This window comes from Ranitomeya imitator, chromosome 6 (genome assembly GCF_032444005.1).
Source record: "Ranitomeya imitator isolate aRanImi1 chromosome 6, aRanImi1.pri, whole genome shotgun sequence".
Taxonomy (NCBI): domain Eukaryota; kingdom Metazoa; phylum Chordata; class Amphibia; order Anura; family Dendrobatidae; genus Ranitomeya; species Ranitomeya imitator.
This window is the reverse complement of record NC_091287.1, coordinates 447968749-447982048: the sequence shown is the minus strand read 5'-3', so window position 1 is coordinate 447982048 and position 13300 is coordinate 447968749. Positions and strand designations below refer to the sequence as shown.

Genomic DNA, 13300 nt, shown 5'->3' with positions numbered 1-13300 from the left:
ATCCGCCTGAAGACGACGTGTGCACATACCCTCAGGGTATGTGTCCACGTGCAGTAAACGCTGCGTGCTTGACGCTGCATAGGGACGCAGCGTCAAACACGCAGCGTCCAGATGTTACAGCATAGTGGAGGGGATTTAATGAAATCCCGTCTCCACTATGCGTGGTAACACGCACGCGGCAGCCCTGCGACTCCGGACATGCTGCGCGTCTTTTCAGATCGCAGCATGTCCGTATATCTTGCGGCGCCGCAAGATATAGCACAGGGCCCTATGGTGGGGAGCGATGATCCCGGATGTGTGCTATGAACACATCCGGCATCATTGCGTCCCAGAAAGGGGGCGGAGCTTACCGCAGAGCGGGTTTGCCGCTCCGACGATACCGCCGGCCATCCTGAACGTGGACACGCAGCCTTAGACTGCTAGAAAGGGGTCGATGGCGGATTCTCAGATTGGCCACATTCTCATTCGTGCAGTTTCCTCACACACTCACCAGCACTTCTGTCCATAGAATGTAAGCATGGCTCCAATGATATGCCTCAGGCCAGGGTCACACTTAGAACAATGCGAGAAACTCACATGAGTCTCTGGCATCAATACCCGGCACTGCCGCCAGCACTCAGGAACAGAGCGCGCGGCTCATGTATTTCTATACACGCTGTATTTCTATGCAGATGGACACTCCAGGCGGCAGTGCCGGATATTGATGTGAGACTCATACGAGTTTCTCACATTGTACGCGCAAGTGTGACCCCGGCCTTAGACACATTGTCTAGGAATTTTAAATGGGTGCCCTATCCTTAGTATAGACAATATCTAGTCAGGGTGGGTGCAACACCCAGCACCCCTGCTGATCAGCTGGTCCTCGATGCCATTTGCATCCAGATATGCGGCGTTACACAGCTGTGTACACAGAATAATGACCGTGGCCGAGTACTGCACTTCCGTCCCAATTCAATCAATAGGTGGCAGATGTGCAGTCCCTGGCCACAGCCACTATGCAGCACATCCAGATGTGCCAGGAACAGCTGATAGGTGGCTGTGCGACACCTGCCCCACCACATTTCAGATAAGGATGACCTCTCCTAAGGATACATTGCAGTTCCAGTTCTTGTGAATCATTAATAGCTGCTGCTGTAAAAAATGGATTGTATGCAGACTGCACACATGACAAGTGAGAAAACAATTGTCCAAGTTTTCTGGATAGAAACAGAATTTTTTTTTTTTTGTTATAAGTAGTGATGAGCGAGTGTACTCGTTGCTCGGGTTTTCCCCAGCACGCTCGGGTGGTCTCCGAGTATTTGTTAGTGCTCGGAGATTTAGTTTTTGTCGATGCAGCTGCATGATTTACGGCTGCTAGCCAGCCTGAGTACATGTGAGGATTGCCTGGTTGCTAGGGAACCCCCACATGTATTCAGGCTGGCTAGCAGCCGTAAATCATGTAGCTGCATCGACAAAAACTAAATCTCCGAGCACTAACAAATACTTGGAGACCACCAGAGCGTGCTGGGGAAAACCTGAGCAACGAGTACACTCGCTCATCACTAGTTATAAGCTTCTGTGAATCTACCCTAATGGGCATTACTGATTTATCTAAAGTTGACACAACCAATCTTGGCACAGTTAGTAGTCTTCCTGACTGCAGATTGGAAATCTATTAGGCTACGTGCACACGCTGCGGATTCCATTGCGGAATTTTCTGCTGCGGATTTGCAAAATCCGCAGTGAAAAACCGCTGCGGATTTTACTGCGGATTTATTGCGGTTTCTTTTGCGGTTTTCTCTGCGGATTTTAACCTGCAGATTTCTATTGGAGCAGGTTGAAATCCGCAGCGGAATCTGCACAAAGAATTGACATGCTGCAGAAAATAAATCGCAGCGTTTCCGCGCGTTTTTTTCGCAGCATGTGCACTGCAGATTTGGTTTCCCATAGGTTTACATAGTACTGTAAACTCATGGGAAACTGCTGCAGATCTGCAGCTGCGGAAACGCTGTGGATCCGCAGCGTGAGCACATACCTTTATACTTTGAACATTATTTAAGCTAAAATCCCGGCAGTAAACCAAAGACAGCGACCAGGTCTTCAGTCATACCAAGCTAAGTCCAACTTGGGTGCTTGTTTTTTTGCCTTGACGAAATTAAGGCTATGTGCCCACGTTGCAGAATAGAAGCAGAATTTTCTGCTTCAATTCTGCATACCCTTGGCAGGAAAACCGCATGCAGATTTAGACACTTTTTACATGTTTGATGCCTTTTTCAAATATATGTCTATGGGTGTGGAATTGCAACGATTCCGCAAAAATAATGAAAATGCTGCGTTTTTTACAGTGATGCGTTTCCACCGCTGGAAAAAAAACAAAAAACCACAGCATGGGCACATTTGCGGAATGCATTAGAAATTAATGGGATGCTGTTTGTAAATGTTTTTTTAAGCGATTCTGCCACGGAAAATCGCAGCAAAAACGCTTAAAAAAACGCAACGTGGGCACATAGCCTTAAGGTACCGTCACACTCAGCAACTTTGCAATGAGAACGACAACAATCCGGGACGTTGCAGCGTCCTGGATAGCGATCTCGTTGTGTTTGACACGCAGCAGCGATCTGGATCCCGCTGTGACATCACTGGTCGGAGCTAGAAGTCCAGAACTTTATTTGGTCGTCAGGTCGGCGTGTATCGTCATGTTTGACATCAAAAGCAACGATGCCAGCAATGTTTTACATGGAGCCAACAACCAGCGAGAACGATAAGTGAGTCGCCGTTACGTCACTGGATCGCTCCTGCATCGTTCTGGAGTTGCTGTGTTTGACGTCTCTGCAGCGACGCTCCAGCGATCGGCTCATTGTCTATATCGCTGCAGCATCGCTGAGTGTGACGGTACCTTAAGATGTGGACCCTCCTGATAAATCTGGTAAACACTGCTCTGGGGCAGGGGCCGGCACCATGCTCATGCACCAGTGTAAAGAAATGTCCCCAACGTCTGTCATTTACACCAGCTCCTACATTGATACAACCTAGAAGTATTGAAGAACTTGTCTAATTTAGACTTTCAAACAATTTCTTGATTGGGTGAGAAAGGAAGAGAGGAGGGAAAAAACCACTGTAAGATGATATCTTCTCTCCACTTGGTACTATGCCCATCACTGGTCTCCAGATAACATTAGGCAGAGGGGCAACACATGACCACTGAAACAGATCATTTCCACACTAGATGAGGATGCCAGGAGAAATTCTTCCTCCTTTCTCCAATCATTAGGAAAATATTTGAAATCTGTGTACATGCCCCTTTAGGAAACCTTACCCATGGTGTGAAAAAAAAAAAAAAAAAAAAAAAATTTATCGGCAGGAATCTGCATGCAGCAAAAAAATGGTGCATGCTTATGAGTTGGGTGTATGTGACTCCCATTACCCACAACAAATTTCTATGGACACTTTAACCCCTTCATGACCCAGCCTATTTTGACCTTAAAGACCTTGCCGTTTTTTGCAATTCTGACCAGTGTCCCTTCATGAGGTAATAACTCAGGAACGCTTCAATGGATCCTAGCGGTTCTGAGATTGTTTTTTCGTGACATATTGGGCTTCATGTTAGTGGTAAATTTAGGTCAATAAATTCTGTGTTTATTTGTGATAAAAACGGAAATTTGGCGAAAATTTTGAAAATTTCGCAATTTTCACATTTTGAATTTTTATTCTGTTAAACCAGAGAGTTATGTGACACAAAATAGTTAATAAATAACATTTCCCACACGTCTACTTTACATCAGCACAATTTTGGAAACAACATTTTTTTTTGCTAGGAAGTTATAAGGGTTAAAATTTGACCAGCGATTTCTCATTTTTACAACGAAATTTACAAAACCATTTTTTTTAGGGACCACCTCACATTTGAAGTCAGTTTGAGGGGTCTATATGGCTGAAAATACCCAAAAGTGACACCATTCTAAAAACTGCACCCCTCAAGGTGCACAAAACCACATTCAAGAAGTTTATTAACCCTTCAGGTGCTTCACAGCAGCAGAAGCAACATGGAAGGAAAAAATGAACATTTCACTTTTTAGTCACAAAAATGATTTTTCAGCAACAATTTTTTTATTTTCCCAATGGTAAAAGGAGAAACTGAACCACGTACGTTGTTGTCCAATTTGTCCTGAGTACGCTGATACCTCATATGTGGGGGTAAACCACTGTTTGGGCGCACGGCAGGGCTTGGAAGGGAAGGAGCGCCATTTGACTTTTTGAATGAAAAATTGGCTGCACTCTTTAGCGGACACCATGTCACATTTGGAGAGCCCCCGTGTGCCTAAAAATTGGAGCTCCCCCACAAGTGACCCCATTTTGGAAACTAGACGCCCCAAGGAACTTATCTAGATGCATAGTGAGCCCTTTAAACCCCCAGGTGCTTCACAAATTGATCCGTAAAAATGAAAAAGTACTTTTTTTTCACAAAAAAATTCTTTTAGCCTCAATTTTTTCATTTTCACATGGACAACAGGATAAACTGGATCCTAAAATTTGTTTGGCAATTTCTCCTGAGTACACCGATACTTCACATGTGGGGGTAAACCACTGTTTGGGCACATGGTAAGGCTCGGAAGGGAAGGAGCGCCATTTGACTTTTTGAATGAAAAATTATCTCCATCGTTAGCGGACACCATGTCACGTTTGGAGAGACCCTGTGTGCTTAAACATTGGAGCTCCCCCACATGTGACCCCATTTTGGAAACTGGACCCCCCAAGGAACTTATCTAGATGCCTAGTGAGCACTTTAAACCCTCAGGTGCTTCACAAATTGATCCGTAAAAATGAAAAAGTACTTTTTTCACAAAAAATTTATTTTCGCCTCAATTTTTTCATTTTCACATGGGCAATAGGATAAAATGGATCCTAAAATTTGTTGAGCAATTTCTCCCGAGTACGCCGATACCTCATATGTGGGGGTAAACCACTGTTTGGGCACACGGCAGGGCTCGGAAGGGAAGGCGCGCCTTTTAACTTTTTGAATGGAAAATTAGCTCCAATTGTTAGCGGACACCATGTCGCATTTGGAGAGCCCCTGTGTGCCTATGCAATGGAGCTCCCCCACAAGTGACCCCATTTTGGAAACTAGACCCCCCAAGGAACTTATCTAGATGCATACTGAGCACTTTAAACCCCCAGGTGCTTCACAGAAGTTAAATAATGCAGAGCCATGAAAAAAAAAAATAATTTTTCTTTTCTCAAAAATGATTTTTTAGCCTGGAATTTCCTATTTTGCCAATGGTAATAGGAGAAATTGGACCACAAATGTTGTTGTCCAGTTTGTCCTGAGTATGCAGATACCCCATATGTGGGGGTAAACCACTGTTTGGGCACACGGCAGGGCTCGGAAGGGAAGGCGCGCCTTTTAACTTTTTGAATGGAAAATTAGCTCCAATTGTTAGCGGACACCATGTCGCATTTGGAGAGCCCCTGTGTGCCTATGCAATGGAGCTCCCCCACAAGTGACCCCATTTTGGAAACTAGACCCCCCAAGGAACTTATCTAGATGCATACTGAGCACTTTAAACCCCCAGGTGCTTCACAGAAGTTAAATAATGCAGAGCCATGAAAATAAAAAATAATTTTTCTTTTCTCAAAAATGATTTTTTAGCCTGGAATTTCCTATTTTGCCAATGGTAATAGGAGAAATTGGACCACAAATGTTGTTGTCCAGTTTGTCCTGAGTATGCAGATACCCCATATGTGGGGGTAAACCACTGTTTGGGCGCACGGCAGGGCTCAGAAGGGAAGGCACGCCATTTGGCTTTTTAAATGGAAAATTATCTCCAATCATTAGCGGACACCATGTCGCGTTTGGAGAGCCCCTGTGTGCCTAAACATTGGAGATCCCCCACAAATTACCCCATTTTGGAAACTAGACCCCCAAAGGAACTAATCTAGATGTGTAGTGAGCACTTTGAACCCTCAAGTGCTTCACAGAAGTTTATAACGCAGAGCCATGAAAAAAAAAAAAAACAATTATTTTCTCAAAAATGAATTTTAGCCCGCAATTTTTTATTTTCCCAAGGGTAACAGGAGAAATTTGACCCCAAAAGTTGTTGTCCAGTTTCTCCTGAGTACGCTGATACCCCATATGTGGGGGTAAACCACTGTTTAGGCACATGCTGGGGCTCGGAAGTGAAGTAGTGACGTTTTGAAATGCAGACTTTGATGGAATGCTCTGTGGGCGTCACGTTGCGTTTGCAGAGCCCCTGATGTGGCTAAACAGTAGAAACCCCCCACAAGTGACCCCATTTTGGAAACTAGACCCCGAAAGGAACTTATCTAGATGTGAGGTGAGCACTTTGAACCCCCAAGTGCTTCACAGAAGTTCATAACACAGAGCAGTGAAAATAATAAATACGTTTTCTTTCCTCAAAAATAATTTTTTAGCCCAGAATTTTTTATTTTCCCAAGGGTTACAGGAGAAATTGGACCACAAAAGTTGTTGTCCAGTTTCTCCTGAGTACGCTGATACCCCATGTGTGGGGGTAAACCACTGTTTGGGCACACGTGGGGGCTCAGAAGGGAAGTAGTGACTTTTGAAATGCAGACTTTGATGGAATGGTCTGCGGGCGTCACATTGCGTTTGCAGAGCCCCTGGTGTGCCTAAACAGTAGAAACCCCCCACAAGTGACCCCATTTTGGAAACTAGACCCCCAAAGGAACTTATCTAGATATGTGGTGAGCACTTTGAACCCCCAAGTGCTTCACAGACGTTTACAATGCAGAGCCGTGAAAATAAAAAATCATTTTTCTTTCCTCAAAAATGATGTTTTAGCAAGCAATTTTTTATTTTCTCAAGGGTAACAGGAGAAATTGGACCCCAGTAATTGTTGCGCAGTTTGTCCCGAGTATGCTGGTACCCCATATGTGGGGGTAAACCACTGTTTGGGCACACGTCGGGGTTCGGAAGTGAGGGAGCACCATTTGAATTTTTGAATACAAGATTGGCTGGAATCAATGGTGGCGCCATGTTGCGTTTGGAGACCCCCTGAAGTGCCTAAACAGTGGAAACCCCTCAATTCTACCTCCAACACACCCCTAACCCTTATCCCAACTGTAGCCGTAACCCTAATCACAACCCTAACCCCAACACACCCCTAACCACAACCCTAACCCCAACACACCCCTAACCCTAACCACAACCCTAATTCCAACCCAACTCTAAGGCTATGTGCCAACGTTGCGGATTCGTATGAGATTTTTCAGCATCATTTTTGAAAAATCCGCGGGTAAAAGGCACTGCGTTTTACCTGTGGATTTACCGTGGATTTCCAGTGTTTTTTGTGCGGATTTCACCTGTGGATTCCTATTGAGGAACAGGTGTAAAACGCTGCGGAATCCGCACAAAGAATTGGCATGCTGCGGAAAATACAACGCAGCGTTCCCGCGCGGTATTTTCTGCACCATGGGCACAGCGGATTTGGTTTTCCATATGTTTACATGGTACTGTAAACCTGATGGAACACTGCTGCGGATCCGCAGCGGCCAATCCGCACCGTGTGCACATAGCCTAATTCTAAAGGTATGTGCACACGCTGCGGAAAACGCTGCGGATCCGCAGCAGTTTCCCATGAGTTTACAATTCAATGTAAACCTATGGGAACCAAAAATCGCTGTACACATGCTGCGGAAAAACTGCACGGAAACGCAGCGGTTTACATTCCGCAGCATGTCACTTCTTTCTGCGGATTCCGCAGCGGTTTTACAACTGCTCCAATAGAAAATCGCAGTTGTAAAACCGCAGTGAAATGCGCAGAAAAACCGCGGTAAATCCACCATAAATCGGCAGCGGTTTAGCACTGTGGATTTTTCAAATCCGCTGCGGAAAAATCCGCATAGGACCAGAATACGTGTGCACATACCGAAACCCTAACCCTAGCCCTAGCCCTAACCCTACCCCTAGTGAAAAAAAAAAAAATTCTTTATTTTTTTATTGTCCCTATCTATGGGGGTGACAAAGGGGGGGGGGTCATTTACTATTTTTTTATTTTGATCACTAAGATAGGTTATATCTCAGTGATCAAAACTCACTCTGGAACGAATCTGCCAGCCGGCAGATTCGGCGGGCGCACTGCTCATGCGCCCGCCATTTTGGAAGATGGCGGCGCCCAGGAAAGAAGACGGACGGACCTCGGGCGGCCAGGTAAGTATAAGGGGGGGGAGATCAGGGCACGGGGGGGGGGGCGTCGGAGCACGGGGGGGTGGATCGGATCATTGGGGGGGGGGTGGATCGGAACACGGGAGGGAGGATTGGAGCACGGGGAAGGATTGGAGCACGGGGTGAGGGATCGCTGTGCGGGGGGGGTGGATCGGAGCACGGGGGGGGTCGCTGTGTGCGGGGGGGGGGGATCGGAGTGCAGGGGGCTTTGATTGGAGCGCGGGGGGTGTGATTGGTGCACGGGGAAGCGGACAGGAGGACGGGGGAGCAGAGCACAGGACGGAGGGGAGCGGACCACAGATCGGGGGGCTGGGGGGGCGATCGGAGGAGTGGGGTGGGGGCACATTAGTATTTCCAGCCATGGTCGATGATATTGCAGCATCGGCCATGGCTGGATTGTAATATTTCACCAGTTTTTTAGGTGAAATATTACAAATCGCTCTGATTGGCTGTTGAAAGTGAAACTGCCAATCAGAGCGATCGTAGCCACGAGGGGGTGAAGCCACCCCCCCTGGGCTAAACTACCACTCCCCCTGTCCCTGCAGATCGGGTGAAATGGGAGTTAACCCTTTCACCCGGCCTGCAGGGACGCGATCTTTCCATGACGCATATGCTGCATCATGGGTCGGAATGGCACCGACTTTCATGACGCAGCGTATGCGTCAAAGGTCGGGAAGGGGTTAACCCCTTAGTGACCACTAATATGTCTTTTTACTGATCTGCGATATAAGAGACTAGGGATATGTTATTTATTAATTGTTTTCTGTGGTATGGCTATCTGGATTAAAGGAATAATCATTCAAAGTTGTTTTTTACATTTGTCACATTTCTGATATGTTTATAAATACAAAGACATGTAAACCTAAATTTATTATCATAAAGTACAATGTGTCACAAAAAAAAATAATCTCAAAATCAATGGGATATGTTGAAGCGTTCCAGAGTTTCTACTACATACACTGGTCAGATTTGAAAAAATTATATATAATAAATTTGGGCACTCAACTGCAAGTATTTTATTGGCAGCCACTTGTACAAACGTTTCGGTCAACGGTACTGACCTTCTTCAGTGTCCTGCAGTAATTTCAAAACCCAATATACAATCAATGTCCATGACACAAAATAACAAAATTATATAAGGAGACTAATACAAAATCATGCATTGTCAGTACCGTTGACCGAAACGTTCGTACAACTGGCTGGCAATAAAATACTAGCAGTTGACAAAGTTGAGTGCCAAAATGTATTATATATAGTTTCTGGTGTGGGAACCTTCTTTTGAGCACCACTACAGCTGTGCCACGTTACACTTCATTATATGAGATTTTAAAAAATTGGCCCATCACTAAGGGGTTAAAATTATTATGCATGATTGTGTGTTCACCACATGAGATTGAATTCTGACTTTTGCTTAGTAAATCTCCCTTTTGAGTTATCAATTTAAAGGGTATGATGTGCACATAGCGTATTTTATACAACGGCAAACCAGCAGGTTTTTTTTTTTTTAAAGAAGATGCCAAAAATGCGTTTCCTGAAGAGTCTTCTTTGACATTCTATCTGATGCATTTGGGGTGGCTTTTTTTAATTATTAATTTCATATAAAAGATATTGGAGGCTCCAAACAGAAGCCGCCTGAACAATGGTCAGGTCACTTTCAGCCGCTTCATAGATTTCAACGCCAGAAGTCAAAATAGTTACAAAAAGACAGAACATATGGCCAGCAAGTCATCTAGACAATGCTATGCATGTGTTCATCATTTTTGATAGTTTTTACCATTTTTTCAGCTGAGTTCCATTTATAATCTACCCCAAAGACATTTTACAAAAAAGGAAATACCAATAATAAACTGTAAATCACAAAAATCAAAGATACAACCCCAAAAAAATACAGTATTTAGAGACAGTCAGTCTCAATACTCTTCTTGGGTTGTATTTTGTCCACATAGCCTAAGAGCGCACACATAGGGATTTTAGTGTTTACTTCTGGCATATTTTGTAGAACTATAGACAAAGATAAGGAATGTTGCTGGAAGTCAATAAAGTGTATGTGTTGCATACACATCACATACACCTCCATTCTTCGTTTTTTTTTTACTCCCCTTGTTAACATGACTGGCATTTTTTCTGCCTTTTCTGTCATTTCAAGTCAGACCTATAACAATTATATAAGAAACAAAAACCCATTTAACATCTGACATGCACATAACAATTGTTCCTCTCTAGGTTCAGTGCTGCTCACCATGGAGAGCTGGAGATGCAGCACTGGACCTGGGGAGGGTGAAAACTTATTTTATTCATTTTAACACAGGCATGCCAATGGAGTAAATTCAATTGACAGCGTGAATACCCTTGTAGTTACACCCAGATGGATGTCAGATTAATTTGATAATGAACACTGAAAACAAAAAACAATGGAGGAATTGCATTTTTTATTTCATCACATTTGGTTTTTTCCCCAGGTTTCAGTTCATTTTATGGTATAATAAATGGTGTCATTAAAAAAAATAAAGCCCACATATGGCCGACTTGAGAGAGAAAAAAAAAACCAGTTATTAATTGGACACAGTGGAAAGGGGTTAAATGCAGAAAAAACTGGCACAGGAACACCAGCGTTCAGCAAAAGCATCTGACGGAAGCCCAAACCACGGCCTCACACATTTGGTTATGGACGCTCCCATCTTATAGAAAAGCTGTAACATTTCCATCCACACTGCGATCAGGCTAAGGCACAGAATTACATCAGAGACACTTTATTGCCCCGGGGGCCGGAGTCACGCTGTGTGGGGGGCACATATTAACCATATAAATAATCAGCTCCAAAAGTACAAAAATCATTTGTAAATGCAAAACTTGGATAATAGGTGTGAGTTCAGAGCTGAAGGTGCCACATCCCCAGCTACAAGAGGCCTAGGCACCCTGCAGCTGGGGGCGCAGGGAGCAGTTCACAAGCCCCTTCTACTTTCTTTTCCCCTTCCCTCTCCTGGCTGGGGCCTTGCCTTTGCCCTTTTTGGGGCCCCCTCTGTCTCTGCCCCCTTTGCCCTTCTTGAAGGACTTCTTCCTCTTCTTGGCAGAGGCCTCGGCGTCCTCCTGCCTCATCTGCTTGTTGACCGCTTTGGTGACATCCATCTTGGGCTTCTTACTGTCCATAATCTTAAGGATCTCCAGCTGTTTGCTCCTCTCTGCCCCAAAATCTCCCAGCAGGGGCTGGAACTTCCTCTTCTTGCCCGTGTTCTTGGGCTCCTTCTCCTGGGGTAGCTTGGCCTGGAATCTGCCCAGCGAGGCGGTGGAGCGCTTGGCCACGTACAAAGCTTTGCCCAGCTCGTCCTTGGAAGGCTGGCTGGTGGGGGTTAGCCCTACGCCGGGCACTTTGCCCTTGTGTGCCCGGGCCAGATTTCTCAGGCGGTGCAGTTCATTTTTGGCCACTCGCTCCTTCTTGGCATTCATTCTCTTGGCGAACTGGTCCTCATTGGGGTCCGCGTTGCCCGGTACCTCGATCAGCCAGTCCTTGGTGCCATCCTTGGCTCTCTGGTAGCCCCAGCGCCGCCGCCACTCCTTGTGCTCCTCATCCCACACCAGGTTGGTCTTCTTCTTCTTCTGGATCCCCTTCAGCTTAGCGAACTCCTCCCAGCGGGTGGGCGCCCGGGGCTTGGGCACCGGCTTCTCCCGGGGCAGGCGGGTGCTGGGCTCCGGTAATGCCGCCACCACAGTCTCCTGCACCCGCTGTGTCGGCAGCGTCCACAGCTGATTGATGAGGAGCTGCGTGTTATCCCGGGCGAGGGCGCGCAGGAAGTCGGCTCGGTTCTGCTGCCGGAAAGCTTTACCGTCCGGAGGATTGGGGTCTATGGCCAGCAGGTTCCCCAGGTCAAACTGCAGCTCCAGCTCCTTGGTCACGGTGATGAGCTTCAGCTTGTCCGCCTCATCTTTCTCCACTTGGGCCAACACGTCCTCTATGGTGGCGGCCGCCATGTCTGCAGCACGGGAAGAAGCGAGAGGAAACACGAGGAAACAACATGGAGGGACACGTGACTTACCTCAGGTCAAAGGTTTCCTTCCGGTGGAGCCCATTGGCTGTGGCTGACTGAGGGCGTGATAAAGAAGAGGCAAGACTGCTCTGCTAACACTGCGTGCAGCCACTAGAGGGCGCGCCACACCGGAGAATGTATCTTCTCTCAGGTCACGCTTGCGCTTGTAGTTCCACACTCAGTCAGGCCGGCTTCACACTCAGCGTATGAAAATACGGTCCGTATATTACGGCCCTAATACGCTGAAATGTCCCGAAAATAGTGGTCCGTAGCTCCTCCGTAGGCAGGGTGTGTCAGCGTTTTTTGCGCATGGCATCCTCCGTATGTAATCCGTATGGCATCCGTACTGCGTGGTTTTCTCGCAGGCTTGCAAAACCAACATACCGCTATAGAAATGATCCATGTGTCCCAAAAAGAAAAAAGAAAAAAAAAAAAATATATATATATATATATATATATATGTCATTAGACACATATATGTATATATATTAACCCCTTCATGACCAGGGGATTTTTCATTTTTCCGTGTTCGTTTTTCGCTCCCCTCCTTCCCAGAGCCATAACTTTTTTATTTTTCCGTCAATTTGGCCATGTGAGGGCTTATTCTTTGCGGGACGAGTTGTACTTTTGAATGACATCATTGGTTTTAGCATGTCGTGTACTAGAAAATGGGAAAAAAATTCCAAGTGCGGTGAAATTGCAAAAAAAGTGCAATCCCACATTGGTTTTTTGTTTGGCTTTTTTGCTAGGTTCACTAAATGCTAAAAATGACCTGCCATTATGATTCTCCAGGTCATTACGAGTTCATAGACACCAAACATGACTAGGTTATTTTTTATCTAAGTGGTGAAAAAAAATTCCAAACTTTGCTAAAAAAAAAAAAAAAAAAAATTGCGCCATTTTCCGATACTCGTAGCGTCTCCATTTTTCGTGATCTGGGGTCAGTTGAGGGCTTATTTTTTGCGTGCCGAGATGACGTTTTTAATGATAGCATTTCGGTGCAGATACGTTCTTTTGATCGCCCGTTATTGCATTTTAATGCAATGTCGCGGCGACCAAAAAAACGTAATTCTGGCGTTTCGAGTTTTTTTCCCGCTAC

The 13300-nt window shown here is 45.6% G+C and overlaps 1 protein-coding gene across 1 annotated transcript; it reads right to left on the bottom strand.

Annotated features, from left to right (window-relative positions):
- Window positions 1-10589: 10589 nt before the first annotated feature.
- Window positions 10590-12207, bottom strand: RRS1 (ribosome biogenesis regulator 1 homolog). The gene has a single exon (XM_069731424.1). It carries the CDS (start codon window positions 12143-12145, stop codon window positions 11135-11137), a length of 1011 nt encoding a protein of 336 aa, XP_069587525.1. The 5' UTR covers window positions 12146-12207; the 3' UTR covers window positions 10590-11134.
- Between the last annotated feature and the right edge of the window lie 1093 nt (window positions 12208-13300).